We start from the raw sequence: 26,160 nt of genomic DNA, 5'->3' as shown, positions 1-26,160 counted from the left end.
TAGACAGTCATAGAAAGAAATAGTTTAAAAAATAATAAAGTCTTTAAAGAGAGTAAAAGTAATAGAAAAGAAAAGAGCCACAGAAGATGGGAAACACACAGGGAGTCTGGGTTATACGTAGTATTGTGTTGATTTTGAATGCTGATGAGCAAAAGACAGCTGTTGACAGACATGGGATTGTGAGCAGGACTGCTAAACTGAACCAACCTAGATACTTTAGGGCTATCTTAACTTTAAAAAAGAAGTCAAAAATACATTTTTCAAAGGGAAGTTAAAAATGCTTTGGAGAAGAGGGTTTTTTTTAATTATTTTTATTTTTATTTATTTTTTGCTTTTCTTCCCACAGGAGACAAGAAGCTCTGGGTCCCTTCAGGAATAATATGGATCCGGTTTGATCAAAGGAGACCTCCTGAATCTTGATAGGTGATATAGATCAACAAAGGTAATAGCTGGTCTTCCCAGGACTTGGTCATTATCTCAGATTTTCTCAGGGACACCTAAAGATGTCTTTGCCCACAGACAACAGAATGCAGTTTGAAGAACATGATGCCCACCTTCCCAAGGAGGGTGTGGGAGGCTTTTATTTATTTGGTGGCTTATAAATGTGTGTTATCATTTAGGGAAATATAGGAATTTGGGATAAAAGGCAGCTATTAATCTCAAATATTTTGCATTGGCATGGATTTTGGTATATGGGTACACATTTAAAGTTAATTTTGTTACATTGTATATATGCTTCTACTCTATTGTGCTTATGCGGCTCATTTAAAAATGCAATAATTAAGAAATGAGGTTAGTAGTTAATCTATAATAATCAAACTTGTAGTCACATTACATATGTTTTCAAGGTTAAATAGGTATATTTTAGACAGATAAATGATTTTCTTTTTCCTTTGTTGTTGTCCAGGCACCCATGTCTATTATATTCATAGGAGGTATTTTGTGTAACAGCAATTTCAGGGATTTTTTTAAGCTTAAAGACCTTTTGTTTATTTTAGTCATTTTCAATTTAATTTAATTAATTTATTTTAGCTTTTTAATACAGGATTTCTCTGTGTAGCCCTGACTGTCCTGGAACTCACTCTGTAGAACAGGCTGACCTCAAACTCAGAAATCTGCCTGCCTCTGCCTCCTGACATGTACCATTATGTCTGACCACACATTTAAGTTTTTTTTTATTGTTTTTCAGATAAATGATTTTCAAACACTTCAACAACCTACAAAATATGGCCTTTAAGATGTTTAATAAGCTAAGGTTTTTCATGATGAGACACATCTGCTTCTGGCAGCACCAATTTACTTCAGAGAAGTTTGCTTTCTTTGTGGCAAGATTAGCCATTTGGGTAAGAAACTGCATTTGCCTTGACTGCTTGATAGTATGTGATATAAACTGGACATGCAGGATCCACATGAAAATGACTTCTGAACTTTGTCAAAACAAGGTGGGATGATCCTTCAGGGTTCCTGCTTTATGGAAGAGTCTGCAGACATTCTACAGAGCACAGAGGAAAGCGACTGATGAATTTTGCCAATACAGGGCAGGTCAGCCCTTCAAATTTCCTGCTTCACTGTAAAATCTGTCAGATACTCTAAACCTTATAAAGGTGGATGTCCCAACATTGCAGAGAAACTTTGGGTGACTATCCAGGCAACTAGATTTCTCTATTGTTAGGTAATATTAATTCCTTCTGGGGTCTTTGATGGAGTTAAAGACTAAATAATTAGAGTTATACTTATCCTTGGTTATGATAGAAAGTAAATTAGGTATACAACTTTAGAATCACTAAGATAAGATAAGATAAGATAGGCAGTGAAGTATTTTCTCTGAATTTGAATAATACAAATGGACTGAATATGGTAAATGTAATTCTTATTTTATAACATTTTTGTTGTATATAGTTTTACGTGCTAAAATTAAAACTTTTTATTTTTATTTACACAAAATGGGAACAGACCAGCAATGAACATGGATAAGCAAGTATCTCTGTAATAGGATACAGAGATATGCCCTTTGTGTATTTGACCAGAGTGCTATAGCTGGAAATTATGGTAAGTCGATTTTCACCTTTTTTAATTTTTTTTTATTTTTTTATTTTTTAGAAAAGGATTCTCTGTGTCACAGTCCTGGATGTCTTGATTCACAGACATCTGCCCACTTCTGCCTCCTGAATACTGGGATTAAAGATATCCACCACCATGCCCCTCAGCAATTTTCAGATTCTTGAGGCACTCTTTACATTGATTTCTGATTTCCATAGTGGCTGTACCAGTTTGCACTCCTACCAGCAATGAATATGTATTCCCCTTTCTCTGCCTCCTTGCCAGCTCGGCCTGTAATTTGCTTTAATCTTGGCCATTCTAACTGGGGTGAAGTGCAATAATAAAATAGTATAATTTACATTTCCCTGGTGGTAAAAGCTATTGAGCACTTTAAAAAGGTTTCATATGTATTTGCATTTCTTTTTAGAATTTTCTGTTCAGTTCTATAGCCCATTTTTAATTGAATTATTTATTTTATTAATGTTTTGTTTTTGAAAGTTTTGTTTTTGTTTTGGTATATTGTAGGCACTAATTTTCTGTGGGATGAATAGCAAGGTATATCTTTGGTCATAAAAAGTAACTAAAAAATTCAGTTATTTTTAAGCCGGGCGGTAGTGGCGCACGCCTTTAATCCCAGCACTCGGGAGGCAGAGGCAGGCAGATCTCTGTGAGTTCGAGACCAGCCTGGTCTACAGAGCTAGTTCCAGGACAGGCTCCAAAGCCACAGAGAAACCCTGTCTCGAAAAACCAAAAAAAAAAAAAAATCAGTTACTTTTTTTATTGAGAAAAGGAGAAGAAAAAAAAAACAAGTTTCCACCTCCTCCCAGCCTCCCATTTCCCTCCCCCTCCTCCCACTCTTCTCCCCCTCCTCCCACCCTTCTCCCCCTCCTCCCACCCTTCTCCCCCTCCCCCCACTCCTTTCCCCTCCCTCTCCAGTCCAAAGAGCCATCAGGGTTTTCTGCCCTGTGGTAAGTCCTAGGTCCTCCCTCCTCCGTCCATATCTAGGAAGGTGAACATCCAAACTGGCTAGGCTCCCACAAAGCCAGCACATTAAGCAGGATCAAAAGTTTTCAAGAAATCTTAACTAAAGTGCTTTTAATCCAGTAGAAAATAATGTGCCCAGTTAAGCGGGAGTTGATATGCTCTAGGTACATTGGATTTTTGTATGAATTACCGAAGACTGTATAATAAAAAAAAGCATTTATTTTAAACTCATCTATAATTTAGGAGTCTCAGGAACTTATGTGGGATTCTTGTCATTGAATGTCTTATTGTCAGTATATGTCATTGCTGTATGTAAGTTATAACATTAGAGAATCTTTTAAACACCTGTCCAACGACTGGCAACAATGGGGCTAGGAAAGGATTAGAAAACAAAAGTCTATAAGTAGTCAAAGAATCAAACCATTTCAAATCCTTCATCAAAACAAAGAAAAATTGAAATGCATAAAGAAACACACACACACACACACACACACACAAATAAATGGTTGTGAATAGGAACACCATGTTATGTGTCCGCCTCTGTGAAAACCGTGAGACCAGAGCCTGTCAGTGTAAGTAAGTAAGGGTCATCACTACGGAGCCTTGGTTGTCCTGGACATGTCTATGCAGCCGCGAACTCACAGAGGTGCTCCTGCCTCTGCCTCCTGCGGGCTGTAACTAACGGCGTGCGCCACCACAGCAAGCCCTTTGCCGCGCCAGCCTGTTCCGTTCTTAAAGGTCCTATCGAGACATGACACGGGTCATGGCTGACAGCGGCAGTTGACTTCCTATCAAAATTGGTGGCTAATGACCTCCTAACTGAAGGGCTCTGTGTTTGGGGGCTCTGCTTATACTTCGGTGTGGTGCGCATGGCTTTGGAAGTTAAATGGGTGACGTGGTTCCCCTCCCCCCACGGCCTCCCACTCTGCAGCGGAAGTGTAACCCCCCTGTGACCCCCCCAGCGGCACACAGCCGGAAAGCAAGTGTGGCCTGACGTGCGCACGCGCCTCCTCTTCGTGAGGAACTTCGGGCCAGCGAGGATTCCGCCTGAGAGGCGCCTCTCGGCCGCTGGTCGTCATCGTTGGCGCAGCGGCCACCCGTTTGCACCCACCGCGGAGGACTGACAGGTACCGAATTTTTAGACACTCTTGAGAAATTAGTGTCCCTAGGTGTGTTGGCCGTTATTGTTTTTTAATCCCTTGAGGTACGGAGCATCCCGGTGGCCTCTAGAATTGTCACCTCAGCCGTGTGGACGTAGCATACGGCGACGCTCTCGGGCTCATGGCGGGCCCTGTGGCTAGGAGGCCGGATTCTTGATGTCCACGTTAAATTAGGGTGGTAATGGAGTCCTATGGTATGGGCTGTGGCGGGGAGGCCCGATTCTTGGTGTCCACGTTAAATTAGGGTGGCAATGGATTTGTTAGGCATGGCCTGTGGCCTGGAGGCCAGATTCTTGGTGTCTGAAATGAAGGTGACAATGGAGTTGTAGGCCATGGCCAGTGCCAGGGAGGCTGAATTCTTGGTTTTCACATTAAATTAAGGTGGCAATGGAGTCCTATGGTATGGGCTGTGGCGGGGAGTCCGGATTCTTGGTATCCACATTAAATTCGGGTGGCAATGGAGTCCGTTGGTATGGGCTGTGGCAGGTAGGCCCGAGTCTCGGTGTCTACATTAAATTAGGGTGGCATTGGAGTCCTATGGTATGGGCTGTGGCAGGTAGGCCCGATTCTTGGGGTCCACGTTAAATTAGGGTGGCCATGGGGTCCTATGGCATGGGCTGTGTTGGGAAGGCTGGATTCCTGGTTTCCACATTAAATTAGGGTGGCAATGGAGTCCTAAGCAGACAGGAAAACCACAACAGTTCATAATTGCCACTTCCTATTGCTGACAGGGCATGTTTTTTTTTTAAGTGTCCTGACTTGCCGTTATGATGGACTGGAGTTTAGAGGAGGCTTGGAAGCGGACAGATGATATTATTGAGAGTGTTCAGCAGCAACCCCCTCCACTGAAACCCACGTCTTGTGGGGAAAAATCTCTTCAGGAAAAACTGTATGACATTTATGTGGAGGAGTGTGAAAAGGAGCCAGAAGCAGAGGGCCTTCGAAGCAATGTCAACTTGCTAGAGAAGCTTATGAAGAGAGAGCCATTGCCATGTTTAGTGGTCAGCCTGTACCCAGAAAACCAGGGCTATTCTCTCATGCTCAAGGATAAAGATGGAGTCCTTATAGAGCCCTATCCAGGGCCGTATGTAGGACAGAAACTGCTTGAATATTTGGATGCTGAAGAGTTACCTTCCTTTCTGATTGATATTCTGGAAAAGTCTCCTGTGAATGTTTTTCACAGTGGCTGTGTCATAGCAGAAATCCGAGACTACAGGCAGTGTGGTGACATCTACCCTCCCGAGGAGCCTGCTGCAGAGGCTGCTGTGTTCTCTCCTGCTTGCCAAGTCCGGCATATTCTCTTACGTCCAACGATGCAGTCTCTAGTAAGCGATGTCGAGTCCATGACAAGTGACAGCAGTCAGTGGACCCAGGAAGCAAAACTGGAGCTTGAGAGCCAACTGATCTTAGCTACAGCAGAGCCACTGTGTCTGGATCCTTCTGTTGCTGTCACCTGCACGGCCAACAAATTGCTGTTTAATGAGAAGAAGATAATGATAGCCTCCATGAAAAAATCCTTCATGGGTCATGATTGGTCCTGTCTAGACCTGGAGGAAGAAAAGCATGCATGTACATCTCCTCCTGATGTTGCAACAATGATCGCTTGCAGAAAACGAGCAGAGATCAAACCAGGTGACCCATACGATCTGAAGATCCCTGAAGCAGGAAAGTGTGTAGATACATGGAAGCAGAAACCCTGTGAACTGGTGGCCCCTTCAGAGGTGGATGTGCAGAAATACGCTAAAGGGAAGCAGTCTAGGCCCCATGGCGATGACTCAGAATCCACAGCCTGGCCAGATGACTCAGAATCCACAGCCTGGCCAGATGACTCAGAATCCACAGCCTGGCCAGATCCTGAGGTAACATGTGGTTATTTATTTGATTATGAAAAGGGCTGTCATCCATGGGAAACAGAGCCAAGTGTGATGCAGTCCCTTAGTGACCCATTTTTTTCTTCTGAAATAGGGTCACCGACAGAGGGCAGATGTGATAGTCAGATGCTTCTTCCCCAAGTTGCCCTAAGTGGTTGTTTACTTGGTTCTATAGCTGGGGGAAAGATTGAGTCTGAGAAGGCAACGGATGTGTGCCAAGGGTCTGCCCAGAGCCAGGCTGAATGCCTAAGCAAAGAGCTGCAGGGATCCAATGACTCCATCTGTCTTGGCCAGCCCTCCCAAGGGATGAAGGCCAATTCCCCATCATTGACATCCCCAGTCTTAGAGACAAGAGTGAAGAGCCCAGCTCCACTGTTCACACTACCCTCCACCTCAGATAAGGGCTCTTCAGCACCCAATCCTCCCTCAATAGCAGTCAGAGGTAGGAAGTTTCCAAGACTTGCTCCTTCTCTCCAATCAGCTAGTCTTCCTCAGCAAACTTTGTGGGGAATGAGCAGTATCAATACCCTTGCTGCAGCTGTCCAGCCCTCTGCCAGCTCATCAGAAAGCCATCCAGTCACCCAGAGCCCCAGCAGTGGCACTGCCCAAAATGTTACCAATTTGTTTAGCCTAGCACAGGGATCCCCTGGTTTGAAGAGAGGTTCACCCCAGGTGCAGAGCTTCCCCACTAGTGCCCTAGCATTTACAGAAACCTCTTCCAGAGACGTTCTGTCTCCTATAGGTCAGATGCCCAGTACCCAGACCAGCACACCACAGGGCTCTGTGCAATTAATTCTAAAAAGTACTTCAGGCCCCATAGCTGTCAGGATTCCAACTGGCACTGTCATTTTTCGCCCAGAGTCACAAACACAGCAGCCACAGCAACCACACCAACAGCCACAGTCATGGCTGTATCCACAGCCAGAGCTGCAGCAGTCCCAGCAGCTCCAGCAGCTGCAGCAGCTGCAGCAGTCCCAGCAGCTCCAGCAGCTGCAGCAGCTGCAGCAGTCCCAGCAGCTCCAGCAGCTGCAGCAGCTCCAGCAGCTCCAGCAGCTGAGCAGTCCAAGCAGCTCCAGCAGCTGCAGCAGTCCCAGCAGTCCCAGCAGCTCCAGAAGCTGCAGCAATCCCAGCAGCTCCAGCAGTCCCAGCAGCTCCAGCAGCTGCAGCAGTCCCAGCAGCTGCAGCAGCTCCAGCAGTCCCAGCAGCTCCAGCAGTCCCAGCAGCTCCAGCAGCTGCAGCAGTCCCAGCAGCTGCAGCAGTCCCAGCAGCTGCAGCAGTCCCAGCAGTCCCAGCAGCTCCAGCAGCTCCAGCAGTCCCAGCAGCTCCAGCAGCTGCAGCAGTCCCAGCAGCTGCAACAGTCCCAGCAGCTCCAGCAGTCCCAGCAGCTCCAGCAGCTCCAGCAGTCCCAGCAGTCCCAGCAGTCCCAGCAGCTCCAGCAGCTGCAGCAGTCCCAGCAGTCCCAGCAGTCCCAGAAGCTCCTGCAGCAGTCCCAGAAGCTGCAACAGTCCCAGCAGCTCCAGCAGCTCCAGCAGTCCCAGCAGCTCCAGCAACTGCAGCAGTCCCAGCAGTCCCAGCAGCTGCAGCAGTCCCAGCAGTCCCAGCAGCTCCAGCAGCTGCAGCAGTCCCAGCAGGCCCAGCAGGCCCAGCAGGCCCAGCAGCCCCAGCAGCTGCAGCAGCCTCAGCAGCCCCAGCAGCCCCAACAGCCCCAGCTGCTCCAGCAGCCCCGGCATCTCTGGCAGCCTTGGCAGCCCCGGCAGCTCTGGCAGCCCTGGCAGCCCCGGCAGCCCTTGCAGCCCTGGCAGCCCCAGCAGCCACAGCAGTCCCAGAAGCCCTGGCAGCCCTGGCAGCCTCAGCAGCCACAGCAGTCCCAGCAGCTCCAGCAGCCCCAGCAGCCCCAGCAGCCCCAGCAGCCCCAGCAGCCTGAGCAGCCCCAGCCTTTGTATGTGTTCATTCCAAAACAGCATCAACTACCTAGGGCTCCTATCCCTCCAGAGCCAGCACCACAAACTTACCAGGGCAGCCAGGGAGCTAGCGTTCAGCAATGGGCAGTGCCAACTCAGCAAACTGGTCTCTTTAACCTTGCTGAGGCCAGGAGGGTTTGCCAACCTCAGACAACTGTGGTGTGCCAGGTGGGTTCTAGCCAAAGTCCTGGGCAGATCCTTCCTTCACAAAGTTTCCAGCACCCTACTGCCCAGGTACAGCAGCTATGGGCTTGGGGCCAGAATGTGCAGCTGAGATTGCTGCCACATACTGTGTCTGTGCCCAGAGCAGCCACTCAGCCTAGTCATCAGGGCCACACAGGTGGCCAGCACAGACATACAGAGAGTCGAGGTCCACCAACCACCCCAAAGTCTTAAGTCTTGCCTATACTCCCTTTCTCAATATTGCAACAATATACTTAAATTTAATAACTTAGCAATAATTGAGAGGTGTATTTGTAAATGATCATTAAAAACAAACACATTTTGCTGTTTTAACAAAAAAAAATTAGAATGAGTTTTGTCTTCAATGACTTTTTTTTTTACTCTCTCCACCAAAGACAGGGTTTTTCTGTGTAGCCCTGGCTGTCCTGGAACTCACTCTGTAGACCAGGCCAGTCTGTAATTTCTCTCATGTGCCACTTCCTTTCTTTCCTAAGAACTACATTTCTTCCCTAAGAATTGCTATGGGTGTTTTTCTGTTGCTTGTGTGTTTATCTCATGTAAATATTCCATCTATTGGGCATACATATAGCTGTGGATAGTCAGGAAGATGATTCCTGCTTAATTATATAATTCTGAAGAATAGAAATACTAAGATATCTTCCATTATTCAGACTGACATAAGAAAGTAATAGTTTTCTCAGTCACAAAGACAGCTAATTCTAGACTTCAGAGCTCTTTACCCCTGGAGACAAATATCTGGTTGCTCCTAGAGACAAATAAACAAGGACAAATTCCCAGGTGTTATTTACTGCTGATTCAAGGTCAGGCTAGAAGCAACTTTAGTAGACAAAAATTTCTCAGTACTTGACTTTTTTGCACGTAGTCCCAATTTATGTTACAGGCTCAAGGTTCAACCAACTGTTTACTTTCTGTCTGAGAACTCTCACCAAGTTAGAGCTACGTGCATGGCCAAACAGTTACTCGCTGGCCAGTTGATGTGACCTTCTTAGCCTAAGGGAAACTATGTGACTTATCTTGTGTTATGAGAATGGGTTGGGCCCTGAAAATGTAACATGTAATTGTCCAGAGTTTGGCTGTGAGAAGGAGAGCGGTGTAGGAGAGAAAACTGTGTTGAGTTATGTAGGGAGTGGCTAGAAAAAGAGCTGTGCAGGGGTACGAATGAGGGTATGTGTGCTGAAAGGGAGATGTGAGAAGAAACATGAAGGAATGTAGCTATGTGGAGAATTTATGAAGAATGTTAACTGTGTGGAGCCAAGGAAGGTGAATCTGTATAGAAATGAGATGTAGAAGAGAAACGTATGTAAGAAAGATGTGTAGCCATGGGAAAAGTGATGTAACTGTGTATTGATATGTATGACCGTGTAGGAGAGTGATATATGTATGTAAAGAGAGATATGTAGCTGTATGTAAAGAATGCAGCTGTGTGGAGACAGAGATATAAAGATGGTCTGGTGAGGTTTTTTGGGGGAAGAGCACCAACATCTGGTGTAGGTAACCTCTCATCTACACCCTGTAAGGAAGCCTAATAAACTCACTGGTTCCCCAGAGTGGCTTGTAGTGGAATAGTACCTTGGTTTGCCCCTGGACTCTAGGAGAAAGGGTAGTTGTTGGAATTTAGTAACAGTCTGTATTTAGAGAGAATGAAGCCAAGGCCAGCATTTATTTCTCTTCAGAAATCTTGGGTGACAGAAAAGGCGTGTTGAAATACAGGTGCTGTCAAAGAACATTGTCTATCATGAAGCAGAAACTCCATGTCCCAAACATGCCAGAGTGGACACCCATGATCTCCTAGTGCACTCATCTGTGAAAAACAAAAATTAGTCTCTTGGTGACTTATACAGCTGTTGAAGAACAGAGTGCCCCGACTCATATGGCCTAGATCTCAGTGTAATGTACTTCAGGCTCAGCTTGACTGCCTTTGTCCAAAGCAGGATTTAAGGAAGTGAAAAAACCCTGTTGGCAGTGAGGCCATGTTGTTTCCAGTGATACAAAAATAGCTCTCATGGGAAATAAATGATGTTCTAAGAAGGCCACCTGGAGATCATGTTTGGAATTGGACATTCTTTTTTTTAAATTTATTTATTTATTAAAGATTTCTGCCTCCTCCCCGCCACTGCCTCCCATTTCCCTCCCCCTTCCCCCCATCAAGTCCCCCTCCCCCGATCAAGTCCCCCTCCCTCATCAGCCCAAAGAGCAATCAGGGTTCCCTGACCTGTGGGAAGTCCAAGGACCACCCACCTCCATCCAGGTCTAGTAAGGTGAGCATCCAAACTGTCTAGGCTCCCCCAAAGCCAGTACGTGCAGTATGATCAAAAACCCATTGCCATTGTTCTTGAGTTCTCAGTAATCCTCATTGGGAATTGGACATTCTTTAACCAGGTACATGACTAGCTGTCCCTCCAAACCTCACTAAGGCTCCTTTAACTCTGACAATCTAAACTCTGTTTTAATTCTCCCTGGCTCCCAAACACAGGATTGCCAATTATTATGCTGTCTCTGCATCCTGACAATATGAAATCAGGATACACCACCACTTCCATAAAATTTTCCCAGAACCTCTTAACATCTGCCTAAGTCCAGCTCAAATCCCTATTCCCTTTTGTGGTGGAGGAAACATCTCTTAGGACCCCTGAAGTTATGTTTTGCTCACTGCTCACGCTACACAAAACTAATTTGGTGCGGTCTACAGGTGTGCTCCTTATGGCTTTCTATACAGGTCTTTTTTGTTGCCAGCTGCTTAGAATCATAATTGTAAAAGAAAAGTGAATAGGCGCTATTTTCAAACTTAGACATTTTCTTCTTTCCTCTTTCCTGTCTCCAATATATGGTCACTACTTCAGGGGAAATTGTTTAGGAAGCTATTGTTTGTGAAAATTAAACAGAATATAAAATCGTGGTGATTAGCGTGAGTTTAACGAGGTGATCATTGGATGCTGGGGCTTATGGCAAATGTAGCATGATGGCATGAGAGGGACATTGATGCTGTGCTTGAATGGGGATTAAGGGAACCTGATTGCCAGGACGAGAGCTTGGGACTAAGATGAAACCGAGTTAGGCACTAGTTCAAAAACTTAATGTAGTACTAAAGTTGTTAAAAAATTCTTAAAGGCAAAATATCAACAGTCAACAATATTTTGAAGAAATGTTTGGGCAAAAGTATCTATGATGAATGCAGATAAAAAAAAATCAAAGAAAGCCAGGTTTGGTGACTCATACTTTTAATCCCAGCACCCAGAAAGTGGAAGCAGACAGATTTTTTGTGTGTTGGAGACCAATCTGGTCTACATAGTGATTTCCAGGCCAGCCAGGGCTCCATAGTCAAACCCTGCCTCCAATAACCCAATAATGATAATAACAATAATAAAATGTATAAACAGATTTACACCTATACTTGCATAACCTTGGGAGTGAGTTTCTTGCCTATCTTCATCCCAGCCCTAGAAAGGACAATGGCTAGCCAGCAGCCAGGGGTTTTCTCACTACTCTAGCTCTCGGCTTCACTGGGAGTTACTAATCCCAAATGGAGAGGGGGCTCAAGCGAACACCTTGGCCAGGGAATGATTGATCAGAGGGAGTATGGTGTTCATGGTTTGTGGCTCATTGTTAAGGGGAGCTGAAACATCAGGGATTGGAGCTGGAACAAGAAGATAGCAGATGATAATGTCTGACCATGCTGCTCTCCCTAAAGTAAGCTAGTCTATGGTGATAACTAGTTGGGTGCCTTTTGGAAAGTCTCAGAGTCTCAAATGGAGGGATGTTTTGGAGTCAGAAGCAATAAAGGATATTGCTATCACAATTTGGGTGACTGTAGCCCCACTGTCATATGAGAAGCCAAGGCTGAAGATGTACGACATGTACAAAAACCATATGTGGGACCAAAGAGACTCCCGAAGAAGCCAGGAGGCGGCCATGTGGAAATGATATTTCCGTGTATTCTGTTGGGAATAGGGCCAAATCTGGAGAGATGCAGTTTTCTGATAGTTGTAAGCACATTGAAGAGCCAGGTTAGGTGGCCTGTGTAAAATCAGGTTTTCTGGGCATATATACAGGGAAAAGGTCATGTTTCTGGGAAACATGATAACTGTATAGAAGCTTTTATTTTAAAAAAAATATTTATTTATTATGTATACAATATTCTGTCTGTGTGTATGCCTGCAGGCCAGAAGAGGGCCCAGACCCCATTACAGATGCTTGTGAGCCACCATGTGGTTGCTGGGAGTTGAACTTAGGACCTTTGGAAGAGCAGGCAATGCTCTTAACCTCTAAGCCATCTCTTCAGCCCCTGTATAGAAGCTTTTAAAGTCTTTCTTAGTGTTTTTTTTTGTTTCTTCTTTCTGGGGTTGCAGGGATCGAACTGAGGACCTTGCACATGTGAGGCCAGTGCTGCATCTCTAACTTTACCTACTGCTTTCTTAGTTTCCCTCTGCGATGTGTTTATTAGCCAAGTAGCACATCCTTGAATTGTCTGTGTCAAATCTGCAACTCCAAACTGCTTTTGGCACACTTAATTGATGTCTTAGTTACTGTTCTCTTTCTGTGAAGGCATACCATGACCCGAAGGAACCTAAAATTGTTGGGGGCTGTGGACCCAGACCCTGAATTTCCTGTAAACAACTTGTTATGCTTGCAGCTGCTCTGAGCAAAAAAAACTTGTTTTCCTGTGTTTGCAGCTGCTCTGAGCATGAGACCCTCAGGAGTTCCTGATGGCAGGGGAGTGGTTTCTGGTGGGTTTGCCTGAGGCATGGTTATCAGTTAAGGAGCTCTATATAAGCGGTTCTGGTACACAATAAAGGGGGCATTCTTGTTTCAAGGATGACCCGTGTCTCTGTCTGTGTGTCTTAGTGTGTTTAAATCTCCAGGCCCTTGCCCAGCCTGTGAATGGTCCTGTAATGCAGGCTCTGCACTACAGGCATAGTACCGTAGTATATGTAATAGTATGGATGGTACAAGTGGAGGTTCCACTGAGATTGGGAACAAGGGACACTTTGAGAGATCACCCTCAGAAATGGTGAGGGTGGATTAAAGATTGGTATGTGTCTTATGTGTATTTTCATCCCCAGACTCTTGCCTGATAGCGGTTCTGGGAGGTGCAGGCAGCACAGTAGGAGGCACCGTGGAGATTGAAAACTAGAGACTCTCTGAGAGATGCCCTCCAAAAAGCTGGTCAGCAAAAAGTAATAAACAAGAGGTGGGAGGGTAAATTAAAGGCCTCAAAAATAAAAAAAAACCCATAAAAATATAAAATGTGCACAAAGAATTTAAATTATGTATGTTTTTTTATCCCCAGAGATACTCTGAGGGACATTCTCTGAAAGACTGGCCAGTAGGAAAGTAATAAAGAGGAGTGGGAGGGTGAATTGAGGGCCTCAAAAAAATAAAATGTGTACAGATGTATGTTATTATGTTGATTGTGTTGTCTTTTGTGTCCTGGACTAGAGAAAGACATTTAATTCTAAAAACTGCTAAGAAAGGTATTTTTACTTTAAAGTACGGGCCTAAGGATTTGATGCTTTGGAAAAGAGGTTCTGCTTTTGTCTCCACAGAGGATGAGAACCTGTGGAATCATTCCAGATTCATATGGTTTGATTCACTGAGACCCCCTGAAATGTTGCTGTAAAATACCTCCAAGAATGCAGCACCCCCGCTCAGCAGGAAGTAGCCAGACAGGTTGATGATGCCCAAATTCCCTAAAAGATTGTTTAAGTGGGGCCCCTTCAGTGGTTCCAGAGCAGCAAGCCTGGTTCCCCGAGTTTTACTCCACTCCATGCACCAGTTTGGACCCAGAGTGAGTGCGGCTGGAGCCAGAAGGTAGCTGGAGTAGAGCTTTGCTGGACAGCTGTGGCAGAAGGCACGTTGCCCAGGCCCAGTTGGTGCCTGGCCTGTGGGACACCACGGTGGTACCAAGAGTATGGGCAAATGTGGCAACAAGTGCTTGGGCCAAGACAAGCTGGAGCCACACAGACCCTGCTGGGCAGCCCGTCTGTGTGCAGCATATGGAGAAGGCAGTGGCAGAGTGAGGAGAAGGCCGTGGTGGTTCCCGGCTCCGCATACCCAAGAATTTGTGGGCGAGCAGCAGGTTTTCTCACAGTACCCCAAAAACCCACATAGTAGCTGCAAAAGGTCTCCGAGCCTGCCTGCTGCCCCAGCTGGTTGTGGTGACATACGCTGGTAGGATTTGGCGAAGGAGGCAGAGGCAGGAGGATCTGGAGTTTGGGCAGCTGCAGGATTAGTCAGCCCGCCAGTTCTTCCCTGTCCTCACCACCAGGGTGAGCTCTCCAGCACTGCCCTCTGCTAATTCATCTTTGCAGCAATGAGCTAGGGGCAGGGCCAGTTCTGCTTTCATGCCCTCAGGATTACTTCTTCCCACCTACACCATCAGGACCAGCTCTACTGTATTGCCCAGGTGAGGTGCAGGGGCCTCTCTCCCAAGTGCTGCAGCTGGTGAGGGGCAGGGGCAGCTTCCTTGCTTTTATCACCCCAGAACCAGCTCTGCCACCTGTCGCAGGTGTTGATGGGTGGGGGTAAGATGGGGCAGGGAAGGCAGTCTCTCCTCTCCCCATATGCCAGATGAGTAATGGGTCAGCTCTCCCTTGCTGGCAACATCAGGGCTGGGTCACCCACACCTCTGACAAACAGGGCCAGCTCCGGTGTGCTGCCTAGGAGAGGAGCAGGTTCATTTTCCCGAGTGCTGCAGATGGTAAGGGGGAGGGTGATTTCACTAGTCTGTTGCAGGCAGTAAGGGGTGAGGGGTAAGGGGGCATCTATCCCCCACCCACACCACCTCATGACAGACAAGTAGTGGGGTTAGGTCTTCAACACTTACACTTTTAGGACTGGCCTACCCACACCTCTGCCAACAGGGTAGTCTCTACTATGCTGCCCAGGAGAGATGCAGGGCTTGCTCTCCTGAGTGTTGTAGCTGGTGGGGGTCAGGGACAACTCTCCCACCTGCCTCAGGTGTTTGATGGGCAGGAAGGGGAGACCATCTTTCCCCTGCCCTTTGAAACCACAAGAGAGATGAATAATAGGGGTAGCTCTCCCATGCTCACTACTTTGGGACTGGTTCACCCATACCGCCACCAAGGTTAGCTCTATTGTGTTGCCCAGGCAATATGCAGGGCCTGCTTTCCTGCTCTTGTAACCTCAGGGCCAGCTCTGCCACCTGCCTCAGACATTGGTGGGTGGGCTGTGGAGGGAGGGCACTTTTTCCCTGCCCATGCTTACACAAGACAGCTGAGTAATGGGGAGAGCTTTCCCATGCTCACAACTTCTGGGCTGGCTCACCCACACCTCCACCAACAGGGTTGGCTCTATTGTGTTGCCCTTGGGAGGTGCAGGGCTTGCTCTCCTGAGAGTTGCAGCCCTGCATGTGTGTGGGGGGCAGAGACAGTTCTCCCACTTTTGTTACCTCAAGGTCAGTTCTCTCACTTTGCCTTAGACGTTGATGGGCTGGTGGGGGACAGCTCTTCCCAGTCTATGCTGTCATATGGCAGATGAGGGGTGGGGCTAGGTTTCCCATGCTCACATCCTCAGGGTTGACTCACCAGGGTCAGCTCTGCTGTGCTGCCCAGATGAGGTGCAGGGCCTGCTTTCCCGAGTGTTGCAGGTGATAAAGGGCTCAGCTCCCTTGCCAGCTGGAGGCGGTAGGGGTAAGGGGGGAGGACCTTTTATCCTCATCCCCACCATCTCACTGCAGATGAGGGAGGTGGTGCCAGCTGTGCCCCTCTCATGCTTTCAGGGCTGTTCCCACACTTGCATTTACAAGATCACTCTACCGTGCTGCCCAGGGGAGACACGGGGCCTGTTCTGAGTAAGGTAGCTGGTGAGGGGTTGGATCGGGTCTTCCTCCACCTGCTGCAGGTGGTGAGGGGCAAGGGGAGGAGGACATCATTCCCTTCCCCATGCCACCACACAGAACACATTCTCATGCTCTCAGAGCCAGCTTACCCATAGCCCTGCTCACAGGGTCAGCTCTATTGTGCTGCCTAGGTAAGGCGTGGGACCTTCTCTCCAGAGTGCTTGAGCCAGTGAGGGGTGGGACCAATTCTCCCTAGGGTTGCAGCCAGTGAGGGGTGGGACCAACTCTGTACAATGCTGTCCTCTCGGCCTTTGGTTGTATAAGTGGCCAGGGACATCAACAGAGACCACAGCTGTGTTAAACCAGGAACCTAGGCATGGATCCCAGCAGCAGCCCAGGTCCAGAAATCACCTTGGCCCTCGGGGACAATCAAGCCACTCACCTCAGCTCACTCCTTTCCTTTCTTTTGCCTTTTCAGATAGGCCTCTGCTGTGTTAGGAGCGGCGGGCTTCTTTCCCGGTACCCGGCCGCCCACACGGCTAGCTTTACCCGAAATAATTACACGGAAACTGTATTCTTTTAAACACTGCCTGGCCCATTAATTCCAGCCTCTTATTGGCTAGCTCTTACATATAGATCTAACCCATTTCTAATAATCTGTGTAGCCCACGAGGTGGCTTACCAGGGAGGATCTTAACCTGCGTATGTGTTCGGCAGGAGAATCATGGCGACTCACTGACTCAGCTTCTTTCTCCCCGCATTCTGTTCTGTTTATTCCACCCACCTAAGGGTTGGCCTATCAAATGGGCCTAGGCAGTTTCTTTATTAATTAACCAATGAAAGCAACAGATTAGAAAGAAATCACTCCCACATCATTTCCCCTTTTTCTGTTTAAACAAAGAGGAAGGCTTTAACTTTAACATGGTAAGATTACATATAACAAAACAGTTATCAAGCAAGAATTACAGTTACAGTATTTATATCTATTTTATCTTTTATCATAACCAAGGAAAACTATAACTATAACTAACCATTCTTCAACTCCATCAAAGACTCCAGAAGGATATAATATTACCTAAGCAAACAAGAAATCCAAAGCTCTAGAAATGACAGAGACATCTCGCTGCCTGTACAGTCACCCAAAGTTCCTCTGTACCATTGGGGCATCCATCTTCAGCCTTCAGGCCCATAGTTTCCAGCAGACACTTCCATGAAGCAGGAAATTTCAAAGACAGTTCAGTCACTTTCTGCTGTGTCCTGCAGAATGTCTCGCAGACTCTTTCATGAGTCATGAACCCCAAAAGACCGTCTCACCTTTAGGCAAGTTCAGCAGTCCTCTCTCTGCGGGTTCTCTGTGTCCAGTTTATACAATAGTCCAGGCAAGAGCAGTTTCTTGCCCAAATGGCTATCAAACTCCATAAGGATCCTCTTCGATGCCTATCTTTTTCTTAAAGTAGCTGGTGCTGCCAGGAGCAGACATGTCTCCTTGTCATGAAAAGCCTTAAGTTATTAAAATATTTTAAATGCCATATTCTGCAGTCTTTGAGAGATATGAAAAATGTCTATCTAACTGAAATATATCTCTATATATCTGGAAAATCTAACTCACATGACTACAAGCTTTACTATTATCGATGATTATCCATTAGCAACCTATATTTCCTATTATACATTACACTTTAAATGAACTACACAATCACAATACCTTAATCAAGAGCAGAAATACATATACATATAACAAAATTGACCTTAAAATCCATACCAATGTAAATTATTCATATCTATATCATATTCCCCTTTAAATGTAAAAGAACATTTATAAACAATATTTGGGAACATGGGCACAGTTTTTTCTCTCCAAACTGTTTCCTGCTGAATGGGGGTTCATGTCTTTTATGGTATAACCTGTCTCCTAGGTTCATCTCAGTCGGCAGTTGAGCAAAGTAATTTTTTGAGGGTGTTCACAGCAACCTTTCAGGAGGGCGAGGTCTATCATACCATATTGGAATAGAAGAAATCCACAGGGTCTCATCCTCTGTGAAAACAAAAGAAGACCCTTTCCAAAGCATCATATCCTTAGACCCAAATTCTGAAGTCATACCCTCATGATATCTGTTCTGGTTCCACTTGGCTGCCCATATAATGAAATGTCTGTCTGTACTTAGCTCCTTTACAGAGAAACCCTGTCTCAAATAACCAAAAAAAAGAGCAAAAATTTTAAAGAAAACGCAATGTACATAATCCAGACTCTCTGTGAATTTTCCATTTTTACGTGGCTTACTTTTACTTTATTTCTCTTAATCTATAACTATCTGTACTCTGTCTCTTTAAAGACTTTATCTTTTTTTTTAAACCATTAACTTTACTTTCTATATTTTTTTTTCTCTCAAGCCTACGTACATTTATCCAACAGTGTGGTCTTTTATGTCTGAATCTGTTTTATTGTGAATCTGTAACATTTTTTTTTTACTATCCAGGAGCATTTTTTAAAATGTTAAGAAGTTCTTAAAAACTTAAGTTGCACCATGTACAGGTAATACGGTACCGTCTGTGTCCTGCCCAGTCAAAACCTTAACTGTGCTGTTATTACAGTAATTACGGTAGTTTCGACCAGCACAGTTCAGCACGGAGCAGTCGCTCCTGCCTCAGATCCATCTGGTGCCCCTGAGTTGTGCACAGTTCCAGGTACACAGCAAGTCCACATTGGAGCCGCATTCAGCAGTTTAACTCTGAGACTGAACGCGCAGCACAGAAATTCTTTTCATCCAAGTTACAGCCAAATCTGACAGGCAGAGCACTGCACAGTCTGAAAACACGTCTCTGTATGGCAGCAGGAATCCGCCATGCTCTTCCGCCTGTCTAAACCTGATTTTGCCGTCTGCCCAGGTGCAGACGGGGAGCGTTGAGCCATTGGCACGGTCTCAGAGCACTCTCCTTCCAATCCCAAGCAGGAACACAAACATCCAGTCCCATAAAATCCATTGAAATGCTTTAAAGCCAGAGTTCACGCTGGCAGCACAGCCGCGCTTTAAAATGACGCAGCATTTTTTTTTTTTTTTTGCTGCTGATGCCAAATCAGGAAATCTCTCTATGGCATGCCACCAACAAAGAGCAAAACTCTGCGTTAAACTCTGTTTTTTCTCTGTTTAAAATTAAGCTCTCTCAGGTTTTTAAGTGGATTTAGCCCCACGTTGGGCGCCACTCTGCTGTGTTAGGAGCGGCGGGCTACTTTCCCGGCACCCGGCCACCCACACGGCTAGCTTTACCCGAAATAATTACACGGAAACTGTATTCTTTTAAACACTGCCTGGCCCATTAATTCCAGCCTCTTATTGGCTAGCTCTTACATATAGATCTAACCCATTTCTAATAATCTGTGTAGCCCACGAGGTGGCTTACCAGGGAGGATCTTAACCTGCGTATGTGTTCGGCAGGAGAATCATGGCGACTCACTGACTCAGCTTCTTTCTCCCAGCATTCTGTTCTGTTTATTCCACCCACCTAAGGGTTGGCCTATCAAATGGGCCTAGGCAGTTTCTTTATTAATTAACCAATGAAAGCAACAGATTAGAAAGAAATCACTCCCACATCCAGCCTCTATCCACAGGACATGAACCATTCTGTCTCTCTCCCATACTACACCAAACCTCTGCTCACTCCAATTGTGCCCAGCTGGCGGGTGCTGCAAGGTATTGGGTGAGCCTGTGTTTTCTCCTCAGAGCCCAGGGTGGACAGCCCCAGGACTGCATGTGGTTCTCTTTGTCCCACTTAGTTCAATAAGATGCTAGATTGGGCCATGCTTCCTCACCACAGAGAGATCATTATAGTGCCAAATGCCTGGCGTCATTGCACTCTCCTGATAGGTGCCAAGGTGGTGCTGGAACCCTGTGGCCAAATTCCTGGACCGAGTTCCACTATGTCCTGCCCAACCGGGCCACGTGGCATGGGGTAGAGGCCTTCTTCATCACTTACCAGATTTTCCATAGCAGTATTTCTCAGACTCCATGTAGGAGTCTTGTCAAAAATGCTCATTCTGACTCAGAGCTTCTGGGGTATTGGGGTATAGCCTGCAAGTCTGCATATCTCTCTCCCAGTCCCTTCTTTACTACTCCTGACCCCAGAGAGGGTGGTCTAGAGTTCACTATAAAGCTAAGAATGAGTTTGAATTTCTTTCTTTCTCTATTTTTATTTTGTTTTTGTTTTTTTGGGGTCTGGGTTTCTCTGTGTGTAGTCTTGGCTGGCCTTAAACCTGGAGATTTGCCTGCCTCTGCCTCCTGAGTGCTGGAATTAAAGACATGTTCCACAATTGCCTGACAACTTTGAATTTCTAATCTTCCTGTAGCTACTTCCCAAGTCCTGGGATTATAGGCATACACTCTCACACCCTGTTTTTTTTCTTTTAAAATAAATAATTATATATATATATATATATATATATATATATATATATATATAGTGTGTGTGTGTGTGTGTGTGTCTGTGTTTGTGTGTGTGTCTGTGTGACAGGGTCTCTCTACACAGCTCTATCAGTCCTGGAACTCACTCTGTAGACCAGACTGATCTCAAACTCATAGAGATCCACCTGCCTCTGCTTCCTGAGTGCTGGCTTTAAAGGCGTGGGCACCACACCAGGTACCATCACGCCCTGTTAATGTACTGTGACTACACAGGGCTCTGTGCGTGCTAGGTAAGCGTTCTACCACCTGAGCAGCATCCCCAGCCAGGGTACCTTCATTTTACCCCTCTCTTTCCTTCTCTGTGTGAGTGTTTTGCCTGCATGTATGTCTGTGTACCTTCTGTGTGTAGTGCCTTCTGAGACAAAAAGTATGTGTGTTGGGTCTCGTGGGACTGAAGTTCCAAGCAGTTGTGAGTTAACATGTGGGTCCTAGGAATTGAACCCGGGTCCTTTGCAAGAGCAGTCAATACTCTTAATCATTGAACCATCTCTCCAGCCTCCTGGAGCTTTCCTTCCTTGTTTCCTTCCTTGTTTCCTTCCTTGTTTCCTTCCTTCCTTCCTTCCTTCCTTCCTTCCTTCCTTCCTTCCCCCTTTCTCTCTCTTTCTTAGTTTTGAAATTATTTTTTCTCCTTTTTGTTTATCCTGTGTCTTTCACATCATGCATCTCCACCCCATTCATTTCCCTGCCCCTTTGTATCCATGCTCTGCCCTTGAAACCTCCTCCCCAAAATAAAATAAAATAAAATTTAAGAGAAAAAAGAAAAAGAGAGAGAAGGACAAATCAGTCTTGGTGGGGGAGCTGCAGTGTGTCACAGTGAGTCACACAGCAAACCCTTTTGTCCTTATACCTTTACTTGCAAGCGTTCATTGCAAAGAGAGTCATTGGTCTGTTTCGAGGTCTCTGGTTTCTACTACACTATTGGTGCTGGGCCCTCATGGGTCTCTTGGCTATCCTGCTGTTGTCCTATATTGTGGAGATCCTGTAACTTTGGGTCTGTGGGTTAGGTCCCTTCACGTGCTCCAGCAGATCACAGATGGCCTGGATATTGGGATGGGCCACCCATAACCTTGTTTCTGAGCCTGGGTAGTTGCAGGGTTGGTCAGTCTGCCAGCTCTCTCCTGTCCTCACCACCAAGGCAAGTTCTTCTGCATTGTCCTGGCTGTGAACAAGGGCCTGGGCCAATTCTCCTGTTTTCATGTCCTCCGGGTCAGATCTCCCACACCTACACCTTCAGGGCCAGCTCTCCTGTGTTACCCAGGCATGGTGTAGGGGCCACTCTCCCGAATGCTGCAGCTGATGAGGGGCAGGGCTAGCTCTCCTGCTCTTATGACCTTAGGGCTAGTTTTCCTTCCTGTCTCAGGTGTTGATGGGCGCTGGGAGGACATCTCTCCCCTGCCTATGCCACCACATGACAGATGAGTGATGAGGACAGCTCTCCCACACCTCCACTGAGCTCCCAGAGATGGCACTGCAGATTGTGGTAGGACCACACCACTGGGTATCATGGTGGTAGATTTGGGTTGTATTAATTTTGGCCAGAAGAATTGTTGCGGAATATTAAGATATGTTCCATTGATTTATGCTATGGAACTTTTGTTTTAATGATGCAAAGATGTGTTACAGTCTTTTATGTTGCATTTGTTTAATTCTGTGAAGCTGTGTTACTTTGCCTGTCTAAAACACCCGATGGTCTAATAAAGAGCTGAACAGTCCATAGCGAGGCGGGGAGGGGGGGGAAGGATAGGAGGAACTGGCAGGCAGAGAGAATAAATAGGAGATAAAAAGGGCTCAGGAAGCAAGGGAGATCAAGGAGTGAGAAAAGAAAAGGCCAGCCACCGAGTCACCCAGCCAGCCATGGGGTAAGAGTGAAAGCAAGATGCACAGACGTGAGAAAGGGAAAAAGCCCAGAGGCAAAAGGTAGGTGGGATAGTTTAAGAAAAGCTGGCTAACAACAAGCTAAACCAAGGCTGGGCATTTATAAGTAACAATAAGCCTCCATGTGATTTATTTGGGAGCTGGATGGCAGCCCCCCAAAAATAGCAAAAGAGAAAAAAATCCCAATAACAAGAATTCCTGAATGAAATGAATGCTGTGAGCTATTTTCAAATATTCTACTCAGTTCAAAAAGCACAATCAGCTGGGCAGTGGTGGGTGGTGGCTCACACCTTTAATCCCAGCACTTGGGAGGCAGAGGCAGAGGCCGAGGCACATGGACCTCTGTGAGCTCGAGGCCAGCCTGGTCTATAAAGCAAGTTTCAGGAAAGCCAGGACTGTTACACACAGAAACCCTGTCTTAACGCCCCCCCCCACGCCAACACAAAACCAACCCCCCTCAAAGTGCAATCAATCAGGGAAGAGGTGGTTGGGACATCAGCGACTCTTTATCTTTCCTCTTGCTCCATTTCAAGGATAGCTGCATTTACTCTCCAGTCCCATTTTCCCTCCACCCTCTAGTTATAAACTGGCTCAGTGGTTAAGAGCACCACCTGCTTGTCTAAAGGTCCTGAGTTCAATTCCCAGCAACCACATGGTGGCTCACAACCATCTGTAATGAGATGTGGTGTCCTCCTGGCCTGCAAGCATGAATGTAGGCGGAACACCGTATACATAATAAATAAATAAATAAATAATAAGTAAATCTTAAAAAAAATAAACATCAGCCAAACCTCCAATAGGGAGGGTTAGAAACTTAGGAGACATATTGATCACCATGTATTTTGTTATGTGTGTTATTTTTCTTTCACAATGTACTAGGTTTCAGAAAACAAGGTGTGTGTGTGTGTGTGTGTGTGTGTGTGGTGATGGAAAAGTCAGTATGCAAAGTGAGAGCGTCATTACAAGAGACACTGACTGTGAGAGATGCCGTGACTGAAAAATAACGCTCTGCACATTTCAAGTCACTGTACAGGGACCGCACTTGCCGATATGAAACAGTTGTAATTCCTATAGATATTAGGGGAATTCTCCCAAATTATCACTACAATTTTACAGTAAGTACAGATCCTTGATTGGGCTATAGAAGAAAGGGGGACTTGTATTGGGTAGGAAACATTGCCTCATTTAAAACCTAGGCAGACATCTTAAGCCTGAGAATGTTAACTGGATCTCTTAATGGGAAATAATGGGCACCCTCTTGCTAGTTCCACATTCCTGTGTGTTTCACAATGTCACACATACATTGGGCAGCTATTCTTTTCCTATCCACACTAGAAACCTACAAAATTCCTATTTAGATAAAAGAACTCCATTCAGTCCTGTGCATCTCAATGACAATCTGTTGCAAATTGCAGATGCTGGAGAACAGCCAAAGCCCACCACAGCAAAACTCCCTCCAGGCAGGGGAACGGTCTGTCCTTTCTGACTAGAGCTGGGCCTGATTGGAAACTCAGTAGGAGCTCTGTTGCTCCGCTTATCCCCCCCCCCCCCCCCCGTGGCCGGGGTGGGGTGGGGGTGGGGCTACGGAGCCAGCCAGCGGACGGACACCCTTTCTCAGTCTTGCGCTTACATTTTCACTTGTGTGTGGTGTGCATGTGTATATGTGTGTTCGTGCATAAGCATGTGTACACGTGCTTGTGGAGACCCGAGGCTTAGATTGGGCATCATTCTTGGTCACATTTTCACTTCATTCATTGACGCAGGGTCCCTCAGTCAAACCCAGAGCTCTTGGATATGGCTCGCCGGCTTCCTCCAGCGAGTCTGTTTTGGCAGGCATTTTATGCAGGCTGGCAAGGCCACCCTGTATTGTATGTGGGTTCTGTGGCTCCTTTGAACTCTGGTCTTCAGGTTTGCAAGGCAAGTGTTTTAAGGCAATCTCTCCAGCCTCCCACCCCTCCCCCACCCTTCTATTTGTCACTCTTTCCCAGCTCCCAACCTGTAAATGTGGGCATCCTCAAAGACTAGATCCTAGATTTCCTGCTTTATACTCTATATGCTTAGCTGCCAGGTTATTAAAGACAGATATTTATGTCAGAATCCCTTCTTTCCTTAAACTGTACCCCAGTTTTCGAACTACTGGGGAATCAAACTTCTGAAAGACCCCCACAGTATAGACAAACAGCTAAGCAGCAGCAATGCCAGGCTTAAACTTTGGAGCAACACAAGTAACATTAGAGCAGGGAAGTTCGACTTGAGAACAAGGGCGGAGAAGCCAGGCAAGATATCTGCGGTCAGCCGGTCAGCCATCTGGCCCCAAGCGATAAGGAACCCGCAGCTGGCCTGCTCTAATGAGAACATCCCGTTTGCTTAGGGAAACAGGAGGCCTATAGTCAGCACATGTGCCCAACTTAGAATATCAGTAATTCACAGAAGAGACAACTCCCCCTATGAAAGATCCCAGCTTAGCTGCTGTAACGTCATTTCACAAAGCTTTTGACGAACGACTGTAAGTGCAGAGTAAGGTCAGGGTCCCTGGCTGCAAAACAGGATATTTATATCCATAGATTCGGACAGGACATCAATTAACAGGATATCTGTTCCCATACATCTGTGCTGGGAGAGGAAAACCCACCTGTGCCCCTTGCCCCATTCCAACTGACCACTAACGATGCATTTGCTTCTGTAATCTGCTTCTGCTGCCCTCTTTCCTATAAAAAGACCTTCCTCCAGTCTGCAGGCGCGCTTGTCTCCCGAGAGACTAAGTCGCCCCAGGTACCTGTGTACTGAATAAAGCCTCTTGCTATTTGCATCCGAAGAGTGACTCGCTGTTCCTTGGGAGGGTCTCCTCAGCCTGAAAGACTGCCCACCACTGGGGTCTTTCATTTGGAGGTTCCACCGAGATTTGGAGACCCCTGCCCAGGGACCACCGACTCACCACCGGGAGGTAAGCTGGCCAGCACAATTGTTTTCTGTCTGTCTTCTGTCTTTTATGTTTGTGCCTGCGTTTGTACTGGTTAGCTAATCAGATTTGTATTTGGCGGACCCGGGGAGGAGCTGACGAGCTCGTACTCCCCACCGCAGCCCTGGGAGACGTCTCAGTGGTGTTTGGGGGCCCGATTCGTGGCCCATTTGCAGTTTGTGAGTCGCGTGGAACTGGGACTGTTGGGGGCTGCCCCACTGTCTGAGGGATTCGTGACTCTTTTGGGAGACGAGGAGCCCGGGTCCTCAAAGTCTCCGTTTGAATTCTTGCTTTCGGTTTTACGCCAAAGCCGCGCTGCGAGTTTCTGTGTCTGTCTAAGTTGTATTTTGTTTGTCTGTCTAATTGTTACTGTCACCGCGGTTGAGAGAATGGGCCAATCTGTAACCACCCCTCTAAGTCTGACTTTACAGCACTGGCGAGACGTCCAAGACATTGCAAATTACCAGTCAGTGGACGTTCGGAAGAGATGCTGGGTAACTTTCTGTTCCTCGGAATGGCCCACGTTCAATGTGGGCTGGCCAAGGGATGGTACTTTTGACATCAATGTTATCTTACAGGTAAAGGCTAAAGTGATGGATCCTGGCCCTCACGGGCATCCAGACCAGGTCGTGTATATCGTGATCTGGGAGGCGATGGCTTATGACCCACCGCCCTGGGTCAAGCCTTTCGTCACCCCGAAACCCCCTCTGCACCTACTTTACCCCCTCCACTCCTTCGCACCCCAACGGGACCTCCGCCCCACTCCTCCCTGTACCCAACCCTCACCAAGTCCCCGGTGCCCAAGCCCCCTCCTCCAAAAGTCTTGCCCCCAGATGATGACCTACTGATGG

General features: G+C 46.6%; 1 protein-coding gene across 1 annotated transcript; it reads left to right on the top strand.

Annotated features, from left to right (window-relative positions):
- The first annotated feature begins 4,954 nt into the window (after positions 1-4,954).
- Positions 4,955-26,157, top strand: LOC121439025 (transcription factor SPT20 homolog). Its single transcript, XM_041639517.1, has 3 exons — positions 4,955-6,043; positions 25,369-25,638; positions 25,741-26,157. Exons 1-3 carry the CDS (start codon positions 4,955-4,957, stop codon positions 26,155-26,157), a joined length of 1,776 nt encoding a protein of 591 aa, XP_041495451.1.
- The last annotated feature ends 3 nt before the right edge of the window (positions 26,158-26,160 follow it).

Source organism: Microtus oregoni, unplaced genomic scaffold (assembly GCF_018167655.1).
Source record: "Microtus oregoni isolate MIOR12 unplaced genomic scaffold, Mior012 000059F_ref0000304, whole genome shotgun sequence".
NCBI classification, from domain to species: Eukaryota; Metazoa; Chordata; class Mammalia; order Rodentia; family Cricetidae; genus Microtus; species Microtus oregoni.
Note: the sequence above shows the minus strand (reverse complement) of the source record. Positions and strands in the feature narration are given on the sequence as shown.

What these genes read in the sequence shown, in the direction of transcription:
- LOC121439025 (XM_041639517.1), top strand. Translation starts at nt 4,955, where the DNA reads ATGGACTGGAGTTTAGAGGAGGCTTGGAAGCGGACAGATGATATTATT. An exon ending in CAGCCTGGCCAGATCCTGAG is followed by an intron (nt 6,044 to 25,368) that starts GTAACATGTGGT and finishes TGTACTGGTTAG; the next exon opens with CTAATCAGATTTGTATTTGG. An exon ending in GCCGCGCTGCGAGTTTCTGT is followed by an intron (nt 25,639 to 25,740) that starts GTCTGTCTAAGT and finishes CTGACTTTACAG; the next exon opens with CACTGGCGAGACGTCCAAGA.